Genomic DNA, 27212 nt, shown 5'->3' with positions numbered 1-27212 from the left:
AAGGGTCAGACAAATGGAGGCATGAGATGGACCTAGAGAACTCTGAAGTCCGGGTGCTAAATATGTCAAACATGTTATTACCATTATTGATGTTGCAGTTACTACTGTTGTCGTTGCCACTGCTAACTACAATACGTGGTGCCTGCACTAGAGATGGTCAGGAAGAGAGCAAAGGAAGGCACATGCAGCCTCACTCCGCTTTGCACCGAAGAGCCTCGGTTTCCCTGACCCGGCTCTGAGCGGTCTCAGCGCTGACTTGCTCCCACCCTACTGCGAACCCTGGCGGAGCCCCGGGACAGCCACCGCCCCTCAGCGACCCACGCTGATTCTCTGAGCACGCTCGCCCCCTGCTGGCATCCCGGCGCAGGCGCAGCCTCTAGACTGTATATAAAGGCAGCGTGGCGCTCAGACCCGGCCGAGTGCGGAGTGCGCAGGGAGAGCGCGGTGCTGCCTGAGGTCTTCAAGCCGCTTGCCATGGCTGGCCCGCAGCAGCAGCCCCCTTACCTGCACCTGGCCGAGCTGACGGCGTCCCAGTTCCTGGAGATCTGGAAGCACTTTGACGCAGACGGTCAGTAAAGCTCCCAACTTCTGTGTCCATTCGACCCCAAGGGACCTGCGGTGGAGGGGATGGGGCATTGCTGATGCGGGCAGGTGTACCTTTGCCTCAGGGGGTGTTCTGACTGTAGAGCCTGCTGATGTCCAGGTCCTGAGTTTGGGAGACATCCTGCTGCTCTGGTGACAACTGTCAGTAACTTTTCTTCCCTGACATAGATGACAGAGAGCCCACCAGCTTTCGCAGCCTCATTCTGGGCAAGTTGGAGCTTTCCCAGAGGAGGCCTGGGCTGGCCAGTCTCCCAGGAGTCCCCTCTGCCATATATCTTCCCGCCTTTCTCTTCAAGGTAACATTGTGTCTTCAGCTGCAGCAGCCACAGGTCTCAGAAGCCCACTCGTTTCTTTCAAGTTCCCCTTTTGCTGAATACCAGGCTAGCCCTGTCACCATCCTGGGGCAAGCTGGGGGATCCTGAAGGGAAACTCAGCCTCCCCAGCCCTGTTAGGGAGGAACAGGAATGGAGGGTGGTGTCGGAGCCCCAACACTCCTGGGCATCCCCGGCCCGTTCTCCATCCCCGACAGGCATGAGGTCCAACGCCCAGCAGCAGTGGGTGTGGTGGGGGCAGGGCTGGCGTGCCTGCTAGCCTGTTCCCTCACGGTGATAATCCTGTGCTTTTGGTGATTCCATATCTGAGTGGGGGAGGAAGCACAATTTTAAATGCCTCCACAGCCAACCCTCTGCTGTGTGTGGTCTGGACATTGACTCGCCCAAAAAGTGAGGCCTGGACTGAATGACCCTCGGCCCCCCAGCACTGAGATTCCAAGGCTCTGTACTCAGGGCACCCAGGGAGGCCCCTCTTTAGAGTCCTCTGATCTGGCTGGAGACTTTTTCTACACCACACCAAAAAAATTAAGTGACCTGATATTCCTCCTCTGAGGTCCTGGCTGGGGTGGGCAACCGAAATGTTCCGGCATCTCAGACCATCGGCAGGGTGGTGACTCGGGGTGTGTGTGCCTGGGACTGAGGTGGGGGTGCGGGAGCCAGAGGGCAGGTCAAGCGGTGGCTCGCTTGGTTCTTCCCCCGTCCCTTTCTCGCCCTGGTGGGCCAGGGGCGAGGGTGGCTAAACAGAGGTCCTCTGCCCGGAGTGCTCTGGAGAGGCAAGGGTTAATGTCTGGGGACTCTGATGAGTGAGTTTCGTTCCCCTGGAGCCAACCGAGGAAGCTGGGAGTGGGCAGAGGACTGGGCCTGTGATATGCGGGTCAGGACCATGACCTGCTCATGAATTAGTGAAGGAGGTGGGTAGGTTGTCAAATCTGTGAAATGGGGCTAAGGAGGGGTTGCATTTCTAACCCAAAGCACATTCCCTAGGGAGGCTTCTGCCAGTTTATCTGCACCACAGACTTGCATGATTCAAGGAAAGTTACCAAGTGGCCAAGGTTATACCACCGGCCTCCTGCCAGATGAGTCAGCTAGAAACAGAGGACTCCACAGTTCCACTTTCCCCTGTTCTCATGGGGACAACCACAGCACTCTCAATAATCATGCAAATCCTTAATTTATCTGAGACTTTGTGCTTTTCAAAACACAAATGCACCTTCTTGAGTTCTGCACTGTTGAGCCTGCTGGGCAGATTGTGAGCCTCCTTGTGTAAATAAGGAAACAGACCCAGAAGTGACTTTTCCGAGGTCGTGTAGCGAGGTAGAGGTGGGGCTGGTGACTGGCCAGCACCTCTTCCCCACTCTGGTCTTTGGTCACCTTTTCTCCTTCCCTCTTGCTCTCAGAAGTGTCTCTGACCCAGCCTTGGACGTGATGGGCAGTTTCTTTAATCCCACAATGGGGTCCTTGGTGTGGCTGGAGCACAGCTAAGCTACAATTAGACTCAAGTCTTTCAAGACGCCCCCAAACCCATTGTACCTGTGGCTCCCTCCTGCTCCAATGTGAAAGGGAAGCTAAATTCTTGCTTCTTGTCCACCAGGCACCCCATTGCCCAGTGGGTCACTGCCTTAGGGCGATCCCCGGGAGAAACCTGGACCTAACAGAGAAGGCAGGCAGCGAGGATTAAAGTGCCTGGGAACACAGAGGTGATTTAGGAAAATGAGGATACAGCCAGATTGAAATTCCACTAAAGGACCCAGAATTAAGCTGTGGGCCACTTGCTCTGTATCTCCCCTACCTGTCCCCTCTTGAACACCAAAGCCTGCCAGGGAGCTCACCACCTCACCCTCGAGGCATCACTGCCCTGTCTGGACCGGGCTCCCTCTTACTAACTCTGGCTTCTGTTTTCACCTTGGGGCTTCTTCCCAGCCCTGAGTCCCACTGCTGCTCACAACCTTGAAGAGCTTTGGGAGGACTGCAAAGGAGAGTCCCAGGAGTTAGTCCACTGGAGCCCAATTAGTCACGGCCACCAGGGACGAAGAGCCACGCCCCTGCCCCCAGAATCCATAGTAAACAGAGACCGTAAGACCAGGGGACACTGGACCCTGAGGAGAGTGGTGCTGGAGGGGGGCTCTGACCTGAGCCCAGCCGGCTCCTAACCACAGGGAAGAATCAGCATCCTGGCGACTTTGCTCCCTGTTGGATTATTTTCAAAGTCATCATTAGCCTTTTGGTGGAGAGAAAGGAAGGGACAGGTGTTTGAAGAGGGAGAAATTGGGACTCAGAGAGGCAAAGTTCTTTCCCAAGATGACTCAGCAAAGTGAGGGGCGGTGCAGGAACCCCGTCTCCCAGTGCCCTGTACCACGGTGCCAGCCAGGTCATGCACCTGGTGGTTCCGACGTGGACTCTCAAAAGCTGAGGTAGAGAAGGCAGCCAAGCATCCCTATGGCTTGGGTGAGGCTGTGGCTTTTCCATGTCACCTGCCTGCTCTGAGTGACCCTAGGTGGCCTTACGGGTCTAAGTCCACTCTACTGTTGTCCCCTGGTCACATCTTTGTCAGGAACTTTCTTACTCTGCAAGATCCCAGAAGCTTCGGAGTGACCGGCTCAGAGCTCTGTGTGGTTGTGACCATAGGGCCACCAGGCTGCTATTCTGCTGACAACCAGTAGGAGGCCCGTGAGGGGCCAAGCTGTGGCCTTAGCCTTTGCCCTTGAGAAGCAACTGAAAGCGTAGGAATAAGATGGGTTCTCTCCCAGAGGCCCGTAGACACGCCCAGAACCATGAAACATCCCCACTCACTCCAAGGGTCTACCCTACGCAAATACACTCACACATGTGCCAAGTTCTCTAGGCCGGGAGCTCCATTACTGAGTGCTTTGGAATACCGAACATTTGGGAAGAAACCTGCTTCACTAGGAAACAGAAATAAATCATGCTATCTCTACGGGGGAATATTATGCAACCAATGAAATTCAAGTGGAGCTTTGGTATTGACATGGAAAAATGCCCAAAATGTATTACTAAGATTTTCAAAATTGTAGCAGAATACTATTAGAGTATGAACCTGTTTTTATTATTAATGAAACATGTACGCTGGGAAATATTTAAAAGAATAGAACATAATAGTGGCTCTCTGTGCAGAGTAGATAAAGTAAAATTAAAGGCATTTTCTTTTACTTTCTAAGTTAATTTCTACAGTGTTTGACATTTTTACAAGAACATGTGTTTCTTGTGTAATCAGCAAAACAAGGAAGATGCAAAAGAAAATAATTTTATGGACACCTCCCCCTTCCCCAGGAAGATATACCTGTCTGCAGGTGTGGGAGTCTGCCCGGGCTCTCTGGGTGCTTCTCTGCATCCAGATGGCCCTGGTGACAGAGGGGCTTTCCAAGCCCCTCACAGGGACTAATTCCTTACCTGTGTGGACCCCCGGGACTTTGAGAATTAGTGATGGGAAGGACTAGAAGGGGCAGAGGAGGAGGGCCCCGCCCAGTGTCCTCTCCTCTCTCTTACGCCCAGGGGCGTGAGCAGAGCCACCCTCCAAACCCATCCACCACCAAGGACGCATCCAGACACAGTGCCCAGGCAGGCGCTCCCCAAGCTCCAGTCACTGCTAAGTTCCTGTTTTGGTTTTTTGTGGGGAAAGGGGGGAGCTAAACCACAGCACCTCTCAGAGGTGGAGAGAGGCCTGGGCAGCTTGTGGTGGACTAGGAGCTGAAGGCTCTTGGAACACTGGAAAGGAAGACATGCCCAAACTGGGTTACAAAGGGTCTGGTGTATGTTAAGTAGTCACACAAATACTACAGTGTTTACAATGCAGTATAACTGTGCTATTCATAAGATAATTATAGGGCTGATAAAAATGATTGCTTCTTGGCACACTGAAGCCAGAGGGCTCCAGTTCAGGGAGGTCAGAACTGCCTGAGAGGCGTTCTTCCACCCCCGTCAGGCCAGGGTCTCGTCTGGGCATAGTGTCAGGATCGGGGGCTCTCTGGGAGCGATCTGCCCCGCCTGGGGGAGACCCTAGGAGTAAGTCCCCCAGCCCCATCTCCACCTTCACCCCCAAGTCCCCGCTTGTTTCATGAACAGTGTCTGCTCTTTGATGCAAAGCATCCACAGCGTGCCAGCCCTGTGCAGGGTGCCCACCCCAGCGCCCCGACTCTCTGCGGAGGGTGATTGCGCCAGCCGGAGGGAGGCAGCTGTGTCTGAGACGAGCTGGGGCCCCGGAGGGAGGCAGCCTCCGGGGCACATTTTCACAAACAAGATGCTTCAGCCCGCCTCACGGGGCAGCCACCAGCCCAGCGTTCCCACCCCACCCCCTGCCTGCTGGCCCTGGTTATTCCCCTCCGGACTCCAGTGGTTTCACTAGCTGAGGCCCATGAGGGGAGGTTTCCAGGGCCAAGGAGACCCTGGGGGAGTAGTGGGGGAACCTCTTCCAATTCCCCAGGGCCAGAATTAATAGAGCAGGCAGGAGGCTCTTCAAGAGCAGTGCCTCTCCGGCGCAGCCTGGTGGCCCTCCGGGCCCATTGCGTCATTGCGCCCTCCTTTGCCCAGCCGGTCCCATCTGGGGCCTCTGGCTTCGGCTCCCTCCTCTCCTCTCTGGCTCTCTGCTGTCTCCCCTCCTCTGTCGCCCAATCTGCCCCATCCTTCTGGCCTCGCCCACGCCTGGGAATCAGCCCAGCACTAGGCTGCCAGCTGTCCACAGGTTCAGGGGACCCAGCCCAGCTCTGGAGCCGAGACACCGTTCCAGGAGCAGCTCAGCCCAGAAACACAGATTAAAAGTCAAGTGTCTGAACATCCATCCAGTAGCTATTTGCACTGGGACCCCCTCGTCCCCCACTAGAAGTGACTGGGAGAATGTGTGTGTGTGTGTGCGCACCTGGCAGAGAGAAATCAAGCAGCGTCCAGAATGGGACAGAGTCGTCCCTGAGATGAACAGAAGGAAACAAGGCCATTAGCTACGACTGAAACTCTCTTTCCCTCCACTCCCCTCTAACACGGGGTCCATAACACCGCTGCTTACCTGGCAGAGTCCCCAACACCAGGTGGGGTGGGAAGCAGAAAGCCCTCTGCAGGTAGTGTGCATCAGGTGCAGTGATATCAATATTGGGGTAGAGCCTGAGGAAGCCACTGTCCTGACTATTGCACTGTGTCAGAGAGAGCTCAGGCGGGAGGGCAGAGGGCTGTTTGCCTTTTTGTAAATCAGAACCCCAACAGCCAAGTGGCCTGGCCTCTTGTGCAGCTTAAGGAGGAAGTCTGAAACTGACTATCTCCCCTCCTGGACTTTCTCTTAACTATGTATCAACAGAGGAAGATGGACAGGTGAGCACCTCACCAACCAGCATCTAGGCTCTCGGGCCTGAGTCCACACAGGGCTTGTTAAACCACAGATGTCTGGGCCCCCCTCCCCAAGCTTCTGACTCAGTAGGTCTGAGGTGGGACCAAGAATCTGCATCCTTGCCCCGCTAGATAGTCGGCTGGAGCATCGTCCTGATGCTCAGGCATCAGCCAATGAATACTTAGTGGGTGGAGCAACAGATCGATGTTTCTTTCTCTCTCCCTCTTCCTCTCTCTAAACACAAAAATCAGTGAAAGAAAAAAGAATCTGCATTTATAACCAGCTCCCAGGTGATGCTGACACAGTCACGCCCAGCGGGACCACACTCTGAGTAGCTAACCCCTCAGGACGATAGAGGTGAGTCCCTTGTCAATACAAGCCCCAGGTAACTGCCTCAGGGCTCACATCAGCCTCCACCTCACCTTGAAGGTAAAGCCCAAAACATGGCCTTTGTAAGAAGACGCAAACATTGGAAAGCAGTAGTTCTCTGACGTCTGAGTTCCTGTGTTGTTAGAAGGTAGATTCTGGTTCAGCAGGATGGGGGTGGGGCCCGGGATTCCGAGTTTCTAACGACCTTCCAGGTGATTCCAATGCTGCCTTTCCACAGACCACACTCTGAAGCACAAGCCCTTGTACACCAGACCTACTAACTCAGAACCTTCATTTTAATAAGACCCCAGCTAATCTTACACACCTTAGAATTTGAGAGACCCTGCTCGAAAGCAGGTCTTAACCCTGGCTGCACATTAGAATCACCTGGAGGGCTTTGCCAGCACGCCCACAAGAAGTCCTCGTCCCATCAATTAAAGCAGAAGCTCTGGGGATGGGCCCAGGCCGAGGCTCTATTTTAGAAGCTTCCCAGGTGATTCCACTGCCCAGCCAGGGCCAGAACCAGTACTCAGGACAGCAGGCACCTGGGGACTCTTAGGCCAAAGGGCTTCCCACGCTGAATGGACCAGAAGGCCTCAAGAGCACAGATTATAAAAATGGTGCTTTCCACGGAGTGAGATTTTACATTTTCCAGAATGTTTTGGTAACATTACCTTGTGTGGCTCTCACAATGGCCCTATAAATAGGAAGGATATAAATAGTTACACCCATTTTAGCAAGAAACTGAGGCTCAGAGAAACTGACTTGCTCAACCTCACATGGACAGTCACAGATCTGATGGTAGAATCATACCTCACTCCAGTTCCTCTTTCCTGCTCAAGTCTTAGAGAATCTGCACACACACGCGTCTCAGTCAGAAATAAGCAGGTATCTACCCACTGTGGTCAAAGCATCCTTCAGTCAAGGCTTCCCAAGCGTCTGTGCTCAGATTAATTGTAAACAAGTGTCGTCTCACTTTAAATTCAGGGAAACTGAGACACGATGGTGGTGAAGAATGGTAGCAAGAGTAGACTGAGGAAGAAGGGTGGAAGTTCCCTGGCTTCCACCCAGCCCTCTCTCCCTAAGGGTCACAGAATAGGTTTGATATGGAGTGATGGTTGCCATGGTAACCACATCTGCACGCTACCCATCCATGAGAGATGTGCTTAGTGGCCAGTCACCTCCCACCCCCACTACTACCAAGATGGTCCTAGTAAAAGCAAACCACTTGCCCAATGCTGACGTCCTTCCTGGAAGGATGCAGGCCAGCCGTCCTCCGCTCCAGCCTCGCATAATAGGCGCCATCTGAGTGGTGGGTGGGCAGTTGTCCCGAGGGGGGCCAAAGTAGCAAGACCTCCCCCCCCCCCCCCCCCCCCGCAGTGGTGGAGGCGGCCTTGCGCTTCCGGGCCCTGCAGCTCCCGCTGTCTGTCTAACCCTTGCTTCTCACCTTGTTCCTTCGGCTGGTAGATTCACGTCGTTCTTGTCGGGTGCCTCACCCCACTGGCCCATTAAATGCTCTTGGAAAATAGGCCCATATATAGAATGTGGCTATCGCTCCCTCAGCTCCGGCCTCAACGGTAAACTGTTCAGTTCAAAACAATACAGGCTTGTTGAAGTGGACCTCACCTCTGCCCCTTTGTTGGGGACACAGAGGGAGGTGGTGGAGGAACTCCTAGGTTGGTGCGAGGGGCGCTTCCGGCCTCTGGGCATCTCCTTCCGCGGGCTGCTCAAACCAGATTCCGAAGACGGCTCTTGGTCCGGCGGCACAATCCCCGCCCCTGGCTCCTCTCGCTGCCTGATTTTCTCCTCTCTCTGCCGAGCAGCTGGGGCTTCTCAGAGAGGCCTCCCCTGGCCACCTCGTCCGAGTAGCCCCTGCAGTCATTTCAGGCACCCCCTTCCTAACAGACGCACACTCACTCGCTTGCAGTCCTGCGCACCCAGCCCTGACTCCGCGGCCTCCACTTCACGCATGCTCAGTGCAAGCTCCGAGCCCGCTCTCCAACCCCCACCTTGGGCTTGGAAGCTGCACCTGGACCCAGAGCTTACCTCAAGCTTTCTGCCTGAGAAATGGGGGAACAGCCAGTTCACTGCAGGGTGTGACCAGGAAGAAAGTACTTGTTCCTCCAACTCAACAGCCATTGGCTAACCGGAAGACTTTTTTTTGTCTAGAAAGCCCTTCCTCTTTCCTCCCCACTCCCTCGCTCCCCAGCTCTGCTTGGCCTCACAGGCTATCAGGCACAAGCTCATGAAATTCCAACTCTCTCAAGCTTTGCAGAACATCCTAGACAAATATGACCACTCTATCCTCAGGTGGTGGGGGGACTCAAGTCTGGTTTCCCCAATTACAATCACATCCTTTCCCCGCAGGCAAAAATGCAACCTTTATCTCAAGGGATTTTTTTCCTTAGCGTATTTAATGGTCATCTTCTCCACTAGAGGGCGTCTCTAAGGTTACTTATTCAGAATCTAAACTCGGCGTGGAGAGACAGGCCTACGAGGAGAGTCTGGGAAGAACACATACCCCACCCCATATCACCCTTATATCCCCCTACGTGCACCCCCCTTCCCGCACAGCCCCAACCAAGCCAGGGCAAATACTCCTCTATTTTCTTTGTTTAGTTTGTAACTAACCTCTGAAGCAAGCTAGCTGCCATCCCTCTTTTCTGCTCAAGTTGAAGGTTCTCTATTCTCTGTGAGAAGCTTGTTCAACTGCTTTAGATCAGATTTGGAGCTTGACTTGAGGCCAGTGCTTTCCAGACCTTGCTGTACATGGAAACCACCTGGGGAGCTTTTTAAAAAAATCACAATGCTTAGTTCACACCCCAAACCAACCACCTCAAAATGTCTGGGGGTAGGAGCCAGAACTCACATTTTTTAAAGATCCCAGGAGATTCCAAATTACAGCAGGCAGTCTGGGAGCAGTGCCTCAGGCCCGTCCGATTTCCCACCCACAAATGCCTCCTCCCCACCATGCACAGCCCAGTGTGCCTTGTCCATGGATTCAGCTCACCCGGGTCTCTAGGTCATTTGTGTTCAAGACTTGAGAACCTAAAGGACTTCTCACTACTTACGTGATCTTGCAAGTAAGGCACTGACCCTCGGACCCCGTCCTGAACAGCACTTTTTATGGAGATTCATTCCCATTTTATATTCAGGGTGTGGTTATTGAACCCAGCCTTTATGGTGTACTCCTATTGGGTTAGGTAATGGGATTTACATCCGAAATCCCATTTAATTAAAATAGCCCAGACAGGTTGAATAACTTTCCCAAAGTCATACGGCTGGTAAGTGCAGCAGAACCAGGGTTCAAATCTGTCCACAGACCTTGGTGCCCCTCTGTTCATTGCTCTGCCGAGGGTGCTTAATCCCTGTGACCCACCCTCTCGGGTGCCCCCATCCCACAAGTGAGACCCCTGCCTTTCTCTTTTCACTCTTTCCTTAATTATACATTTCCTGGAGCTCCTGAAACAAAGTGCCACAACCTGAATGGCTTAAAACAAAAGACATTTATTCTCTCACAGTTCTGGAGGCTAGAAGTCCAAGATGAAGGTGCCAGCAGGATTGGCCCCAGGCTCTGAGGGGCAGTGAATTCTGGGTTTTTCTCCTGCTTCTTGTGGTGGCCAGCGATCCATGGTGCTCCTTCGCTTGGTGATGCTTCACTCCGATGTCTGCCTCTGTGCCCCCGTGGCCTTCTTCCCTGTGTGTTCTCACCTGGCCTTCTTATAAAGACACCAGTCACAGCATGTAGGGCCCACCCTAATCTAGTATGACCTCATTTTAACTCATTGCATCGCAGCAAAAAGCCTATTTCCAAATAAGGTCACATTCTGAGGTTCCAGGTGGACATGGATTTCAGGAATTTATTCTTTACTCAGTACAATGGAACCTCGGTTCTCGAACTTAATCCATTTCAGAAGGCTGTTTGAGAAGTGATTTGTGTGAAAACAAATCATACTCCTAGCCGTGCATTCTCTCCTTTGTTGGCTGAGACATGCGTGGCTGGTCAAACGGGGATCACCATGAAAGGGTTGTGGGGTCGAAAATCAAAGTTTTGTTTGAGAACAGAGACACTTTTTCTGTGAACGATTTGGTTGAGAGTTGAGTTATTCGAGACAAGAGATGTTCAAGAACTGAGGTTTGACTGTGCGCCCTCCAACCCCCAGACACCCACGTTCTGCTTCTGACCTCATTCAGGTGACTAGGGCCGGCCACCTGCTGTCCCCTGTCACATCTCCAGCTCCTGCTGCTTGCCCAGCTCCCAGCTCCTGCTCACCTCTGGTGCTGGCCCAGGTGCTGGTTCCTGCCAGTCTGCTCTGACTACTGAATGTGTAGCCCAAAGATGCACAGTTTATTAATCTTCAATCTCTACAGTTGCAAATGCCCAAGGGCAGGACCTGCATCCCTAACAGCCCAGGGCTGGCCAGACACCTGCTTGTCCTCTGCAAAGTCCCACTTCCCCAGCATACCCACCCCGCCATTGGTCTTAACTATTTCGCTCTGAGGTTAACTGCTTTTTTTTCTTTGCTATCTTTGCAGGAAATGGCTATATTGAAGGTAAAGAACTAGAAAACTTTTTCCAAGAGCTGGAGAAGGCAAGAAAAGGCTCTGGCATGGTAAGCCCAGCCCCCTCTCCCATTGTTTGGGATTTTCTGTCATCCTGACTATGGCTTTGAGCATTGTCTGTCCGAAGTTATGCAGCACATCAGCAGGCCTCACAGCTCTGGCCTTGACCCTTAAGAGTTCTTTTATTTGTAAGGATTTTTTAAAGTGGAACAGTCCCTAAAAAAGAGTACCTTATCCCAGTATCACTGGGTGTCTGAGATTGAGGGGTATGAATGGATGACAGGGTGACGAAGCCCTCAAAACTGCAAAGCTTTGTGTCTGTGTGTATGTAGGTAAAAAGTGTTTCTTTCCTAGTGAAGAGTCCACTGCCTAAGATGCTCAGAGGGGTCATGACTCAAGAGTGGATGCTTGTGGGAGTTACAAGTGCTTTTATTCTAGACCAGAGTCTCTCAGCCTTGGCACTATTGACAAGTGGGGCCAAATAATTCTTTGTCATGATGGCTGTCCTGTGCTTTGGAAGATGATTAGCAGTAACCCTGGCCTCTATACACCAGATGCCAGTAGCTCCTTTCTAGGTGGTGACAACAAAAAATGTCTCCACACATTGCCAAACATTTTCTGCAGGGGGGTGTAGAATTGTCCCCACTAGAAAAACCACTGTCCTAGACCAACAAAGGTGGCATCCTCAGCAAGCACCCAGGGGACAATGGAGGATTGCTCTGAACCGGTATCTGAATCAACAGTACTGGCTGGCCTCGTATGCAGAGGTGCCAAACCATCCTCCTTAGCCTGCCTGCAGCAACTTAAAATCAAGTCTCAGCCCCTTAACGGCAGGGATGTTGTTCCTTCGTGCCAGCCTGGCCCTGTGGGATTCACTAAAGCCTTTTGGAGAAGTGTCTAAAATATTGAGAAGGTGAGGTGATTGGAACCATGCCTGGTTCTCAACGCTATAGACCCAGACCCACTTCCTCCCCACCTCCCGAGGGTCTTTGGGGGGTCTCTGTACTCACCCCTGCTGCATATCCGTTGGTCAGCCCACTGCCTGTTAGCAAGTCTCTGTGCAGCAGGTCAGGTGACGAGTCACAGACCCACCGCTGAGCTCCTGGTTCAAAGCTCGGCAGGGTGCTCCAGTGCAGAGGAGGTCCAGGCACTGGGCCTAAGTGATGGAGGTGATTCATGGGCTTGTCAACAGCTCCCCTGTCGCCCCTCATTGCTAAGATAATGAAGCCTGGACCACAGAAAACACAGGCTCCTGAGTTTGTGGGGTAGGTGGAGAAGTATGTTTTTGTGAAGTGCTTCAGATCTGAAATCCTTCTCTTAGTCGAGCTTTGATGTCTCAGATGGCATCCTTGTGTATTGCCTGTCTCAGATGGCATCGGGGTGACTTTCAGGTCTGTCAACTGCAATCTTAACTGATATCCTCGCAGCTGGCATCATCCCAGACTGGTTTCAGTCCTCCCGAGTCCAGAAGAGTAGCTGTTACGAGGGAGAAGGAAGACTCGCCTGGGAAGCAGGAGCCATGAGTTTGCACCTGGCAGTGCTAACAGGGGACTTGGAGAGAAGCCACTTCATCTCGGCCTCCACTTTCTGTGTAGAGTGGACAGGCTACTCACCTCCCAGGGACTGTTGTAAAAATTAAATAGCATGCGACATTTGTGATCAGGATGATAATGACCTCAGATCATTCCATACACGTTCGTAAATGTAAAGCAATAAATATTGATAAATGAATCAATATTGGCAAGTTGAGACCAGCTCCGAAGGTGAAAAGCCATAGAAGGGGTTCTGAAGACACACTAAGCATTCACAGAATCCTCCCCGGCCCTTTCCTAGGGAAACCACAACCTTCCCCGAAGTCATCAGAGAAGCGAACAAGAGGCATCAGCTGCTCAAGTAGATTCATCTTTGATTAGGGAAGAGGAAGAGCTCATTAACGCCAATAATGACTCAGCAGCACTCCAAAGCAAGGGAAGGTTTGAGACCGACAAGAGAGCCTTACATTTAAAATAGGCAACCATGGGCTAAAGGAACTTTTGAAGTTCTTGGCCTTTCTGGTAGTCACGGTAATTTAGTGGATGATTTAAATTACCCTTTAGCTACATGAAGACTTTCTCCTCACGATCCTCCTGGCATAAAGTCACAGTGGAAAATATGGTGAAATTGTCATTGAGTCTTTAAGAAGAAAATGAGCAATGCACCTGGCTTTGGTGGACTGCTTAGCAGTGGGGCGGGGGTGGGGGGTGGGGAGACACTGCATTAAGTAGGGTTTTAGTAGAAGTTGCTGCAGTAAAATGATGGGGCCCCAGCTCTCACACCCGAGTGACTGGAGCCTTGCCCTTCTGAGTGACTGGGGGTTGTGGGTTAATCCTTATCAAAGGCAGGGGCATTATTTAATGACTTGGTACACAGCATGCCCACATGTGCTGTTCTTCCTCAAAAGTGATGTGATTGAGCCTTGAAGAAGAGACCCCTGGATTTGGAGGGATGCTGAAAAGGGAAAGGTGCCTCCCTTTGCCACTCAGAACATTGGCTCGACATGGTTCCGTGCCTGCCTACCTAGGGTGCAAAATGAGCCCCGCCACTGCTGCACCGAGAGGGGAGATGTCCACAGTTCACGTGGGACCCTGCAGCAAAATCAGCCCCCTTTCCCTTTCCACAGGTGTCAAAGAGCGACAACTTTGGGGAGAAGATGAAGGCGTTCATGCAGAAGTATGACAAGAACTCAGATGGGAAAATCGAGATGGCAGAGGTGAGTCCTACTGTCCTGGCTAAGAGCTACGTGGGAAGGGCCGTGCCACCTGTGCCTCCTCCATGCACAGGCCTTTGTCTAGGATCTAAACCAGGTGGTGGTCTTAAAGCCCCACTCCCATCCTCAGTGCTTAGGCTCAGCAAACAGGGCTTCTCTGTGTCTCACAGGAAGGAGCAAGAAATGCTGGCCTAAGACAGGGATGAAGACCTAAATGCTCTCAGGGCCCCACGGGTACAGTAAATGTGTGACGAGCCTGGCTTAAGACACCAGGAGGGTGCAGGCTGAGCATGGGAGAGTTTATGGCCCACCTGAAGGCATCCAAAGACAATATTTTTAGAAATGCAAAATTTTATAACACACGGGTAAGCAAAGGTAGGTTAAGTTACCAGCCATCATTACCTAAAAGATAAATCATAGGTAAGGATATGAAATACTATTACTAATAAGACATAATACAAATAACACAATAGTTAATAAATCATAATACAAGAATAAACTTTCACATGACTGTAAACCTACTTTTGCCCATATATATATCATGTATAGTTTATATATAATAGAAACACATACATTCATATATGAATAGCTTTATACATACTATTAAAAGATAGGCTGAGGTATATTAAAAATTTATGAGTTTTTTGAGAGCCCTGGCTGGCGTAGCTCAGTGGATTGAGCTCGGGCTGCAAACCAAAGCATCGCAGGTTCGATTCCCAGTCAGGGCACATGCCTGGGTTGCAGGCCACACCCCCTAGCAACCGCACATTGATGTTTCTCTCTCTCCTTCTCCCTCCCTTCCCTCTCTAAAAATAAATAAATAAAATCTTTAAAAATTTTTTTTTAATTTAAGAGTTTTTTTTTAGCACAAATCTATTGGAATTGGGCAGTGCCAAACTGGAAATGGTTAGGAACACTCCACCAACAAGAGCTCAGGGAGAGACTTCCAGAGAAGAGGCAGAAGCAAAGGGAAACAATTATCTGATTGGCTATGGCTCAAATGCTTGAATTATTTAGGAAAGCCTGGTTTGCTGTTTTGGCTGTTTGTTTAGTTTTTGGTTTGCTTTCATGGACTACTAAGGCTCTGAGGCCACTTCGGTCTATTCTTGCTTATTTAAGAGTTTACATCTACATGCATACATTCATATGTACACATATTCACATATGTACATGTGCATGAATATGTGTACATATTCCAGCAATCAGTCTGCGACCCGTGGTCAAGGGGTCAAGAGTGATGTCGGTGGCACAGGAATGAGGGCAGAGCTACTCCCCGGGTGGACTGGGTGGGGTGCTGCCTCAGTCAACACCCTGGAAGCAGAGATTCCAGCGATGGCAGAGATCCAAGTGGATGGGATTTGTCGAGGGAGAACTCCCAAGAGAAAGAAAGAGGGGGCAGCAGGAAAGGGCTGAGGAAGGAGCCCGGCCTTGGCCGGCTCTCCTGGGGAGCTCTGCAGTATGGACTGAGCCCCAGAGTTGGCCCCATCTTGAGGCAAGGGGTGGGGTGGTCCTTTGTACCCCCGTGCCGATCAGTTGTTAAATGTAGGCTTCCCCCTCCCCAGGCGCAGGTCGGTCAGGAGGATGGCTGTGGCGGCCCTTGTTTGGCAGAGGGCAGTTCTGTAGGGGGTGGCTATGAGCCATTAATGGTCATCCTTCCCAGCCGCTGGGGGATGGCCCACCAGCCTAGTTAAAGGGGATTTGGAAGGGCACCGAGACCATCCATTATAGAAGCCTAAGCTGCGAGTCTCAGAAAAGCCTGACACAGATGGACTTAAACCAGGGGTTAGCAGGCTTTTTCTGTGAAGATTTTCTGGAATTCAGATTTTGATAAATGTTTTGGGTTTGTGGGCCATACAGTCTCTGTCACGACTCTTCAACTCTGTCGTTGTGGCCAACAGAAGCGGCCACAGACAATATGTAAATGCACAGACATGGCCATGTTCCAGTGCAAGTTCACTTATGGATTTGGGCCATGAGCCAGAGTTCACCTACTCCTGGCTTAAACTGAGAGGCTCCCGATGAGAAAGGCCATGGGCAGAGCTGACTCCAGGTGGAGGAGGCCAGTGCCCAGCTCTGCTTCCCTGCAGTTCTCTTGCTTCTGTTCTCTGCCCCTAAAACAGTCTCATCCTTAGGCTGGTAGCAAGCTGGCTACAGCAGTTCCGGGCATCACATCCACATCCAGATACAGAGAAGGCTCATCTCATTTGGTCCCTCATAAGAGCAAGGAAACCTTTCCCAGGAGTACCCTCAGCAGACTTCCCCTCACATTTCACTGGCCAGGACTAGGCCACATGCCTACCACCCCTGAACCAGTCACTGGCAAGGGAAGTAAGGTTAGCACATTTAACTGAAACTAATCAGGATTTGCCTGTGACCGAGGATGCTGGAAGCAGGGGAGGGGGAAGACCGGGTGGGTGGGTTTCGTTGCACGAGAGTACTTATATTGTTTTTTGCCAAAATAACTTGGTGCTGTTTCCTCTTAATTACATGTGTTTCAAATAACAGAGTACTCGCAGTTTGTTAAAAGTCAGATTTGTTGAGGTATAATTTACAATAAACTGCATCAATTGGATCCATTTGAAGTGTAAAAATTCCATGATTTTACCCAGTTGTAGACAGCCACGTAAGCTCCCCCAAATCAAGGTTCAGCATTTCTTTTACTGCCCACCCCCCACCCCACCTCTGCAAAGTTTACTTCGCCTGGGGCAGACCATTCTGTGCTAGCAACCACCCATCACAGATTAGTCTGCAGATTTCAGGAAGTTGTTTATACGGAATCATCTATTGAGTACGCTTTCGAGTCTGGGCACTTGGCACCACTTTCTGTCCTTCCAGCTGAGGGTACCCTGAGGCTCGGGGTGACAAAGGTGCTCTCAGGAAGGAAGCAGAATGCCACTCCCGCACTGCCTTGCCACTGGCCCTTCTCCATCCTTCCTACAGGGAAGGCCGCCCTGCCCCCAGCACGCCCTCCCTAACGCTACTGTCGCTCTCTGATCCCCACAGCTGGCGCAGATCCTGCCCACCGAGGAGAACTTCCTTCTGTGCTTCCGGCAGCACGTGGGCTCCAGCGCCGAGTTCATGGAGGTGAGGCTCAGGCGCTGCCCTTCCCCCGTGTTCAGGGCCAGGCCCACCCGAATGCCTGGTCCCTGGGAGACTCTAAACCCCTTAGAGTTCTGCTACTCAAGGTGTGGTCTGTGGACTGGCAGCCTCAGGATAGCCGTCACCTGGGGGCTTGTTAGAAATGCAGAGTCCCCAGCCCACTGAATCAGAATCTACAGTGTAACAAGACCCCATGTGATGTGTGGATGCATTCAAGTGTGGGGAATAAGGTGAGAAGCAAGCCTAGGTCAAGTTCGTTTGGGAAATGCTAGGTGAACACTGTCTCTCCCCTCTGGACATCTGTCACAGACATTTGCGTAGTATGGGCTCCCAATCCTGCAGGAGAGAGACCTGTTTCGCTTGCTTTGGCTCTATGATCGCTCATGCTTTCTTCTCACTCAGTGCCACTGGTATCCCTCAAGCACCCAGCATTCCGAGGAGCAGGCTTGGGAAGGATGGATTTATTCACCTCCTAAAACTGGAAAAGCCCAGTGAGAATCCCAATTTCCAGTATCTTCCAAGTTTTATCTTTCAATCTGGCATGGGCTTTGTTGCTCCCTTCCCCCGTCCCCTTTAAACGGGCATTGCTGCCTTTGCAATAGAAATTCTCTAAAATTCAAATGTCTTTCGACTAATATTCAACCAATAGGTTGAACCATGTGAAACTGTTGATATTTAACCATTTTTTACTTACAAAAATGGGAAATTCCATGTGGTTCAGCAAACCATCAATCAATTATTTCGTGCCCTTTTTCTGGGGCCCCACACCCCGGCCATTCAAGGTGTGTGTCCCTCAGAGTGACGTTCAGCCCACACCCCACACGCTGCCTGCTGGGACGAATGAGGCTGGCCTTCAGCCTCACTCGGGTTGCCATCCATCATGTTAAATATATCCCCAGCCACCAGTAAACCCTCGCTGTGAGTCACTGCCTAAGACCACTAGAGAGCTGGTCCCGAAACCCACAGGCAGTGAGTTCTCCACATGTGGATAGAAGGCCGGTGAGAAATGACCTATTCTCAGGGCTGAACAGTCATTTTTTCAGTGGCAGCTTGCCTGAGCATCAGATGAGGATTTAATTTTATGGTGCTTTAAAGGATTCTCCCCAGTTTCTTCAAGACGGCAAAATTCCATAAACTGGCCATTGACATTCTGGATTCTGTCGTTAGACCTCCTCTTGCCTCTCTAGGGGGAAACCCTACATCTACTTTAAACTTGTCAGGGTGCTGCTTTTGTGGGAGCGATTTTCCTGCCTGTAGAAAAGGGGGCTTTCTGTCTGACGGCTCCTTTCCGGATGGGGACACAGCCAAAGGCGGCCTCAGTTCTGCCTCTGGTCTGGAAGAGGGGGATGGTGATAGCTTAGAGGGGGCAGAGACCCTTAAAGGGGAGGAACAAACACAAACTCAAACTCACTCTCTCAGAAGCAGTGGTTTCTGTGTAGTTCATTCCATATTCATGCCTGCCTTAATCTCTTAAGTCCCAGCAAAACTGCTGAGCCAACGGCTGCCCCCAACAAGTTTCCTGGGACCCCACAACCCTGCACTGCCTTCCCCTCTTGGGGCTATCCGTTTGTTCCATTTTTATCAGCTGGAAACACCAAGTGGTCCCTTGGTGGCCCCGAAAGGCTGTGCTGTCAGATAGCTCCTGTCCGCTGCTCAGCACATTTTAATTTCTAATTTTAGCGTGACCTCGGGATTTCTTTGAGATTTCACAAAGCCCAGGCCTCTTGAACTCTTTTCCTTGAACGGGAAGAGAATAATGACCCGCTGATGGGTGAGCACAAAGTGCTGGAGGGGAGAGAAGTGAAGGTGGGGACCTGCCGGTGGGGGTGGGGTGGATCCCAGGAGGAAGGAGGGAAGGAAGGGAGGGGAAGGTTAGGTTAGACCTGCTGGGACGATCTCACTCCCAAAAGCAGCCAGCTGCTTTACTCCGTGCAGAAGACTGGGCTGCCTTCAGATTTTCCTCCTTTTAGGCAATTTAGGGGCTCTCTGCCTTTTTCCCAGTCAGATGACCTAGTCTTGGAAGTCACACACTGTCACATCTGTCATACTGGATTCATTAGAGCCCAGTCAGTAAGTCCAGCCCACACTCAGGAGGGGCCTCAGGCTGCATGCACATTGGGAAGGGAGCTGAAGGATGTGTGGATGATTTAAAGCCACAACTACTAATTTTCCTCGTTGCTCCTGTGTAATGTCTGCTCCTGCTCAGACGGCCAGCACAGAGAGGAGGGAGACGGTCAGTCCCATGTCACCTGCCGAAGCTCTGCTCCTCTCTGTCCCCCAGATGCTGTGGTCAGCAGGCAGTGCTCTGGGTCCTCACAGGGACCCAGCATGTGCACCCAATGACTGGGACTCAGATTGGAGCCCAGAACCAGTCTGGGACAGGATGCAGGGAGGCACCCATCATCCAGAGCTAGGTCACATGCCTGCCCCTGAACACACGGTCACCCCCTCATGAACCATATGGATTGAACATGGGAGAGGGGTCGTTTCCAGGAAGGAAGGAAAGAAGGAAGGAAGGAAGGGAGGGAGGGAGGGAGGGGCTTTGGGATAGTCTAACAAACCAATGACACTACTGGTTCTCTAGACACCGCAGCCATGTGCATCGTGCTAGACGCAGGGAGGAGGGAGCACAGTACAGAGCAACCAAAGCCTGTTTCTGCCCCTGCCAGAGGGTTCTTACCCTTGCTCCCCACCCAAAAAATGAGAGGCTTCCAGAGCAGTAAAAGAACACCCCATACATTCAGCAAAATGAGATCCGCCAGGTCCTAGCGTAGCCTTGGTAGAAGCTAACCTTAGAAACTGTAACCCTGGTTAGAGGGTGATCCAAAAAGAGACCCAGACCTTTAGACAGTTAAAATGGGGAGAACTTGTTCCCGCAGTTTTCCTCCTTCTCTATGTGACCTTGGCCAAGACACTTGCCCTCATTCCATCAGCAGTGACACAGCAGGAAAAGGCCTAGACCACCCTATGCCTCACCACCCTCCCCGCTCCTGCACTGTAGTAGTCTTGAACATGGAGACATGCCTGAGTCCATTAGAGGGGAATGGAGGGAGGCTCACAGAGGTTAGGGGGTCTTTGCAAACAGGGTGGCATTCCCATTGCAGGCCTGGCGGAAGTATGACACAGACAGAAGTGGCTACATTGAAGCCAACGAGCTCAAGGTAGGATGGGCCTTGGGGAGGGTGCGGAGGGCAAAGAGAATGGGACTAGGGCCAGAGTGGTGGTGCTTTATGGAACCTGGGGAAGGAGGGGACATTGGGTGAGGAACTTGGGTTCTGGTCGATGCAGGAAGACTCAGGTCTGGCTCCGGGCAGCCGAGTGAAATCGCTAACGTGGAGCTGTAGGGTGGCAGAGTTCAACCAAACCCCACTCCTCTGCACACAGTACCCAGGACAGGCATCCTCAAGGCAAGGCCAGCAGTCGGCCTTCTGGCTTGTACACCCACCTCTGTGCTCCTCTGGGACCAGCGACCCCCAGGCACTGCGTAGCCCTGTGTCCCAGGCTCTCTGAGGAGCCAGACCCAGAGCTATTGCCTTTCCTATGGGGTGAGGCTGCCTCCAGGAGCCACCCGCAGGCCTCTAAGGTCACTCCACAAGGGTAAAAGGGTTAGGGAATTAGGAGGGGTGTGAACTACATAAATGCACAAACAACTAAGTGAATGAGGGACTGATGGAGGCAGGAGCTCTGAGAGGCCTTTGTATTCCAGGGGTTCCTGTCTGACCTGCTGAAGAAGGCCAACCGGCCGTATGATGAACCCAAGCTCCAAGAGTACACCCAAACCATAGTGAGTGGGCAGAGTGTCCCTCCTCCCCAGGGGCACGGGACTTGGGGCCCTGAGCCAGTGGGGTTCTGGTTTGCAGGGTCTTTTGTTGGCTGATTCTTCAGGCCCAGGTGAAGGGACTCCTAGTGGCAGCTGACAAAAGGGACTCTAGCTCATGGCCCCCCACAGCCTCTCTCTGAGGTACTCACTGAGACCAGGAGCATCTGTTTCCATGACAACCTCTGCACAGCACTGGAGAGGATAAACCCGGAGAGAGGGTGGGCCTCTGGGGCTGGCCTGCTGGCCTCTGCAGGCTTCTCCCTGAGGGGAAGAGAGGAAGAGTGACTGAGTCCCCTTTGTCTCCTCAGAGACCGATCGGTACCAGGCTGGTCCCTGGTCTGCAGGTGACCTCAGAGGAGGCATGAGCAGGCTCCACCCGCCTTCCCCCCTCTCCTGTAGAAGGGGAGGGCAGAGCAAGGTCCCACAGGAGAGAAAGGCAAAGCAAATAACCCAAACGCCTATTTCTGTCCCCGACAGCTACGGATGTTTGACTTGAATGGCGATGGCAAGCTGGGCCTCTCAGAGATGTCCCGGTACGTGCCTGCCCTTGACCCCGGCGTCCTGTGCTACTGTCCCTAAGGCCTAGCAGTGGGAAAGGTCAGGGCTCCTGAAGCTCAACACAAAGCTGGGTAGAACCATGAAGGTCAACACCTCAGGGCGTCTGTCTCCCTCTTTTTAGAATTTTCCACTAACCCCAGCTTCTTAAGTGCTCAGAGGCGGTTTCTGTAACTCCAGGCTCTGCTTCTGCATCCCCCCCAGGTGCAAGTCGTTTGCCCTGCTCTGCCTCCTAACCTCTGCTCTCACGTTTTCTTCCAGACTCTTGCCTGTGCAGGAAAACTTCTTACTTAAGTTTCAGGTAAAAGAGCCACTTCGCTTTTCTTGGTTCCTCCCTGCCTCTCATCACTCTGAGCTTCACCTTCCACCCGCCTGCCCTCCCAGCCGCACATGCACACTCACGCCAGGCTTTTGCTTTTCTCTTTAATGCCTTGGGCCTTCCAGGGCATGAAGCTGACCTCAGAGGAGTTCAATGCCATCTTTACATTTTATGACAAGGTAAGAGGGAGGGCGGTGAGGGATAGAAGCGCAGGAGGCCCCGTCACCAGAGCAGCCCGCAGCCAGAACGGCTCCACTCCATCCTTAGGAATAGATGAGCCCCTGGGGCAGCTTGGGCCATGTGGTTGCTTCCTGTCCCTTTTGATTCCTTGCAGCATCTTCTGCTGTGTGAGAAGATAAGTGTCATCGTGATCCATGGCCTGTGGGACCCAGGGTTTCAGTTCCTTAGAAGTACAGGAGAGAACAGTTCATGGTAGAAAGTTCTGTTCAGAGCTGGTGTGATTAGGTTGTTGTTGGGGCTGCAGGGAGGAGGTGCTCGGAACTGCTCTCTGGGTGTCCAGTCACGATGCCAGCTGTTTCTCTAGGACGTTGCGAATGAGAGGGTACCACCCACCTCCCCTCCCCTGGCTGTCCCCTGCCCATGTGACTCCAGTGGTCTCCCTTATAACTGAAGGGTTGGTGGTAGGCTTTAGACAGCCCCTGCATTCATCCTGACATTTTAGTATGGGATGGGACACTCAGCTAGCTAAATGCTTCCTGAACCGCACTTATATTTTTAATGCAAATGAGAACACCAGAATGAAAGGCTACCAAACGCTGGCCTGAACTGTCTCATTCCTGCATTGACCGGTGAGGTCAGGAGGGACTTGTTATTTGGCACCGCCCCATGTGAACAGCTCCTTCAGCCCGGAGTAGAGGGGAGGTTAGAATGAGTGGGTAGGAAAGCAAGAGGCAAAGTCAGCAGTCGTGGGGCCCAAGTTCTAGTTCTGCACTGACTCTCTGCACCCCACCCCCAGGATGGAAGCGGCTACATCGATGAGAATGAGCTGGATGCCCTCCTGAAGGACCTGTTTGAGAAAAACAAGAAGGTGAGCGGCTGGGCACGGAGACCTGGGGGGTGACATGGCAGTGGGGGGGGGGCTTCTGAGGGAGGGGTGGAAAGGAATGCCATGGGGTGCCCCCCACTCCCCTCTGATCGGCCACAACAAAGCATTGTTATGGTTGTTTGGCTTGTGTTTCTTTTTGCACTTAATTGTGATAAAAATGCGCACAACACAGTTCACTACCTGGACCCTATTTCAGTGTACAGTTTAGTGCTACCAAATGCATTTACCATGCTGTGCGACCATCACCACCACCCGCCTCCAGAACTTTTTGTCTTGCAAAGCTGGAACCCTGTACTCATTAAACAACTCCCCAGCCCCTGGCAACCACCATTCTACCTTCTGTCTCTATAAATCTGACAACTCTAAGGACCTCATGTAGGTAGAATCATACAGTATTTGTTTTCTTGTTTTTTTTGGTGTTTTTTTTTTGTGACTGGCTTACTTCACTTAATGTAACACCCTCGGGGTTCATCGGTAGAGAATGTGTTAGGATTCCCTCCCTTCTGAAGGTTGGGCAATATTCCACTGTGTGTCGGCATCACATTTGGTTTGTCCGCTCGTTGACGGACGACACCCAGGTTGCTCCCACCCGTTGGCTGTTGCGAATGATGCTGTGACCAGGCAAGGGCAGGCTGGACTGGCCCCGTTCATGGAAGTGTCAGCCACACTGCCAAAAGTAAAACTAAAAATACTTTTTTTTAATAGAAGGAGAGATTTTGGAGAGCAGAGCTCAGTGGGAGATGAGGGTATTTTTAATCAATGCACTAAAGAATCTGGAGTTGTGCGAAGAGCTAACAGGAGCCATGGAAGTGTTTGCTCCCATCAAAGAGAAGGCAGAGACTGGGCTCCTTTACTTTGCCTGGCACGTTGCCGAAGGGACCAACCCCAGGAGGCTCCACGAGCTCAGCGCCAGGCCCTGGGTGGGAGGGGTCCGGTGGGACAAGAACCAGAGGCCGGTCCTTGCAGCTGTCCTCCTCCACCTCCTAGAAACTGTCTTCCTGCGAGCAAAGCCTTTGCTGCTTTAATTAGGAAACGAACACTCTAATATCTTACACTGTCTAACTGCCTTGGCTGCCAGGCATGAGCTAAATTTACTGCTCGATTTCAGAGGGAAAAAGATTCATTGCTGCCTGTGAGACTGTCTCCCTTTCTGATTGCTTCCCGACCTTTTTATCTTTATCCTGAATATCATCCTTCATCTCCATCCTACGTTTATTTTTTTCCTTGATGCTACCTACAATCGCCTTTTAAAAGAAGAAGAAAATAGTTTTCCTAGGAAGAAGAAAGTACTCATCAAGTGATTGAACATGGCGAACTTTTTCCTGGCACCAAATTCTAGGAGAAAATAATTTATGCACTTTTATGTACCCAAGGACAGTTGGGCATCACAATGCAAAATATCTGTAACTGTAATCATATTAACGAGGCAAATTATTCTCCATATGGCCCTGCCTTACGCCTGTGGTTGATGGACCCTGAAGGCATGCATTAATTCTCTGGAGTGACCTGAATTTCCTGGTCATCCCTGACTAGGCTCTTCCTTGATTACCACCAAAGACAACTCATACGGCTGCACAGGTTCACTCGAGATGTGGAAACAAAGAAAGAATCCCGTGCTGAAGGTTAGAAAAAAGGATATTCATAAAGTGGCTTACCTAGGAGGCTTCCCCCTGTGGCCAGCTTCAGCTTTGGCATCCGGGGATCCAGAGACTGCATCTGTAGAGAGAGCGAGCTGCGTGACTGTAAATAGCAGCACCTGAGTTGAGGAGGGAGCGGTTATTTCTGGGGACCCCACCAGGCAGATGCACACTCCATTTTGATGGTGCATGAGCTGTGATCTATTTTCTGAGCAGAATAATGGTGGAGGCTCCTGAAGGATAGGCTGATGGGATCAAATTTCAATATTTCTTAGCACACCTAAGGCAATTGTAACTCATGAAAGGCCACCCCCACTTTCAGCAAAGCTTTTAGACATAGGAAGCAAGCAGCCTCTCCCTAGATACTGCTGACTCTTGGTGCCACTCTAAACTGGAGAGGAGGGGTGTCTTCTTAAGCTGGGAGTTAATATTTGAGGTCTCTTCTTTGGTTCCTAATCAGGCACACCCCAGTGTTATGAGTTAGGTGACATTTCCGGAAACTTCACAACTTTAGAGAAGATGTCCCCCAAAGCTGGAGGGGCTTGCAAAGTGCCTTTGGGTCCGGTGGTGGCACAAAACCAGGAATCAGTGACACGAGGGGACATCCTGAAACAATGCCAAAAGAGACTTACCTTTGAGCACTGAAAAACAGGTGACTGAGGACAGGTGAGCCAGGTAAAGAGAGACAGTTCAGGGCTCGGGACTAAGGGTATTTATGGTTGTGAGTTGGTCCAATCCTTTAGCACATACCTTAGTCTTTTGTACCTCAGTTTTCTCATTAGTAGAATGGGGATAATGACCCATCGGCCTGGAAGGAGAATTATTAAAAAAAAAATACCTGTGGACATTTGCAATATAAAAGGAGGAGGAGGAAGGAAAGGGGGGAGGGGAGAGGAATGAAGGAAGGGAGGGAGGAAAGAAAGAAGGAAAAAAGATAGTTTAAGTGATGTTGGTGATGACTTTGCTATATTTCAGACCCATTGGTTATTTGCATACAAAGCAATTACTATAAAGCAAGTACAGGCGTAGCTCTGAAATATTGCTGGTACGGTTCCAGACCACCACAAAAAAGAAAGTATCTCAATAAAGTGAGTCATAACATTTTTGCTGGTGGGAGTCTTGTCTTGAATTTGTATTTTTTTAAAAAAGCACATCTGGAAGCACAACAAAGCAAAGCACACTAAATCCAGGTGTGCCTGTATTCACTGTAAGACACAGAAAGTGTTGTGTGCTGTTTAATGCTGGCCATTCACATGTAATGGAGTAAATGCTCCATTTATTCTGAGACTGTGGGCAATGTTCATGGGTCACCCGTCTCAGTGGCCTCCAAAGGCGTCAAGAAGCCAGTGAACAGGAAGTAGGCTGCTGAGCTTTCCTGCTGGAGCAGACAGGAGTTACAATTCTTTGTTTAAATGGGACAGGCTTAGGAAGGTGTGGTCCAGGGGCCTGGAGACAAGACCAGGGAGCTTCCCTGGCATTCTCTTCCTCACCTGCAGACACAGACTGAGTAAATGGAGGCCCCATGAGGTGCAGGAATTTCTAGAAGTTTGCCTAATGGCCATCATGACATTAGCTACCGTTTTTCCGGAGGGCATGCTCTGCATTGGGTACCAAGCTAAAGTGGCATTTCCATTCACTCCCTCCTCTAACCATCATAACCACTCAGTGAGGCAAGCACCACTAGTGTGTCCATTTCACAGATGAGGTGGCTGAGACTCATGTTGAACACTTTCCTCAAAGCAATACAGCCAGTGAGTGAAAGACGGTTTTAACTTTCTGATTCCAAAACCCTTGCTTTGTATTCCTCTGAGCCACGTGCACTGTGATGGGATAAGAGAAAGTTTCCATCGTGTGTGTTTGCGAATGAGTAGGTGGGCCATTTGTGTGGTGCCCCCACAGAGCCTGCTTTTATCCTCTCTCTCTGTCTCGTAGGAAATGAACATCCAAGAGCTCACCAACTACAAAAAGAGTGTCATGTCCTTGGCCGAGGCGGGGAAGCTCTACCGCAAGGACCTGGAGATTGTCCTCTGCAGCGAGCCCCCCATGTAAAGGGGGAACAGGGACTGCTTCTCCACCTCCCCCAAACCCCGCTCACGCTGCCCTGACACTTCTACCTAGACCAGGAGATCATGAGCGCTCCTCCCCCACCCCCCACCCCTGCAACCGGCACACACCAGCCTGCAGAGCAGGAACAGAGATATGGAGGATGGGCTGCTGATGGGCCTCCTGGGGCCCCCTCCAACCCAACCCTGACCTGACCAGCACACCACTCTGACTGCAGTGGGGCACCAGCCAACCACATGGAAGGTGGGCGGGGCACGGGTGGAAGTTCCTTGGTTCTTTTCGCTGTGATGCATGAGCTCATTCTGCTGTATGATTTAGGCTTCTAAGTCCGATAGAGTGGACCCTTCCTTCCTGCTCCTCTCTGCCCCCCCACACGCCACCACCCACCCCAAACTTCCAAGTTCCATCCGCCACCTTGCTAATGGTATAGCTGTCTTCTCAGAGTTCCTGTTTGTGGAGGGCACCAGCCCTTTCCTTGTCTTCTTGACTCAGCATGCTCCTTTTCTCTTTGGGTTTCTTGTCTTCTTGTTTACCAAAGAAGAGTTTACAGACAATAAAATGAAAATGTTCTGCTGTGAAAAGTCACCCCATTCTGGTCACGTAGTCACCTTTTCTCTGCAGCTAGCGGCTCTGCTTGACCCTTGTCCTCATGTGGGTGGGGAAGGACATCAGAACCCCCAATAGAGGCATAATCACTAGAGGTGGGGCGT

The 27212-nt window shown here is 51.4% G+C and overlaps 1 protein-coding gene across 1 annotated transcript; it reads left to right on the top strand.

Moving 5' to 3' along the window:
- The first annotated feature begins 396 nt into the window (after positions 1 to 396).
- CALB2 (calbindin 2) lies at positions 397 to 27092 on the top strand. The gene is made up of 11 exons (XM_028501878.2): positions 397 to 568; positions 11170 to 11246; positions 13856 to 13945; positions 16946 to 17026; positions 20146 to 20202; positions 20748 to 20825; positions 21339 to 21394; positions 21678 to 21717; positions 21861 to 21914; positions 22712 to 22783; positions 26371 to 27092. The coding sequence occupies exons 1-11, from the start codon at positions 475 to 477 to the stop codon at positions 26485 to 26487; spliced, it is 816 nt and encodes a 271-aa protein (XP_028357679.1). The 5' UTR covers positions 397 to 474; the 3' UTR covers positions 26488 to 27092.
- The last annotated feature ends 120 nt before the right edge of the window (positions 27093 to 27212 follow it).

This window comes from Phyllostomus discolor, chromosome 12 (assembly GCF_004126475.2).
Source record: "Phyllostomus discolor isolate MPI-MPIP mPhyDis1 chromosome 12, mPhyDis1.pri.v3, whole genome shotgun sequence".
Classification (NCBI taxonomy): Eukaryota; Metazoa; Chordata; class Mammalia; order Chiroptera; family Phyllostomidae; genus Phyllostomus; species Phyllostomus discolor.
This window is presented reverse-complemented; position numbering and strand designations above follow the sequence as displayed.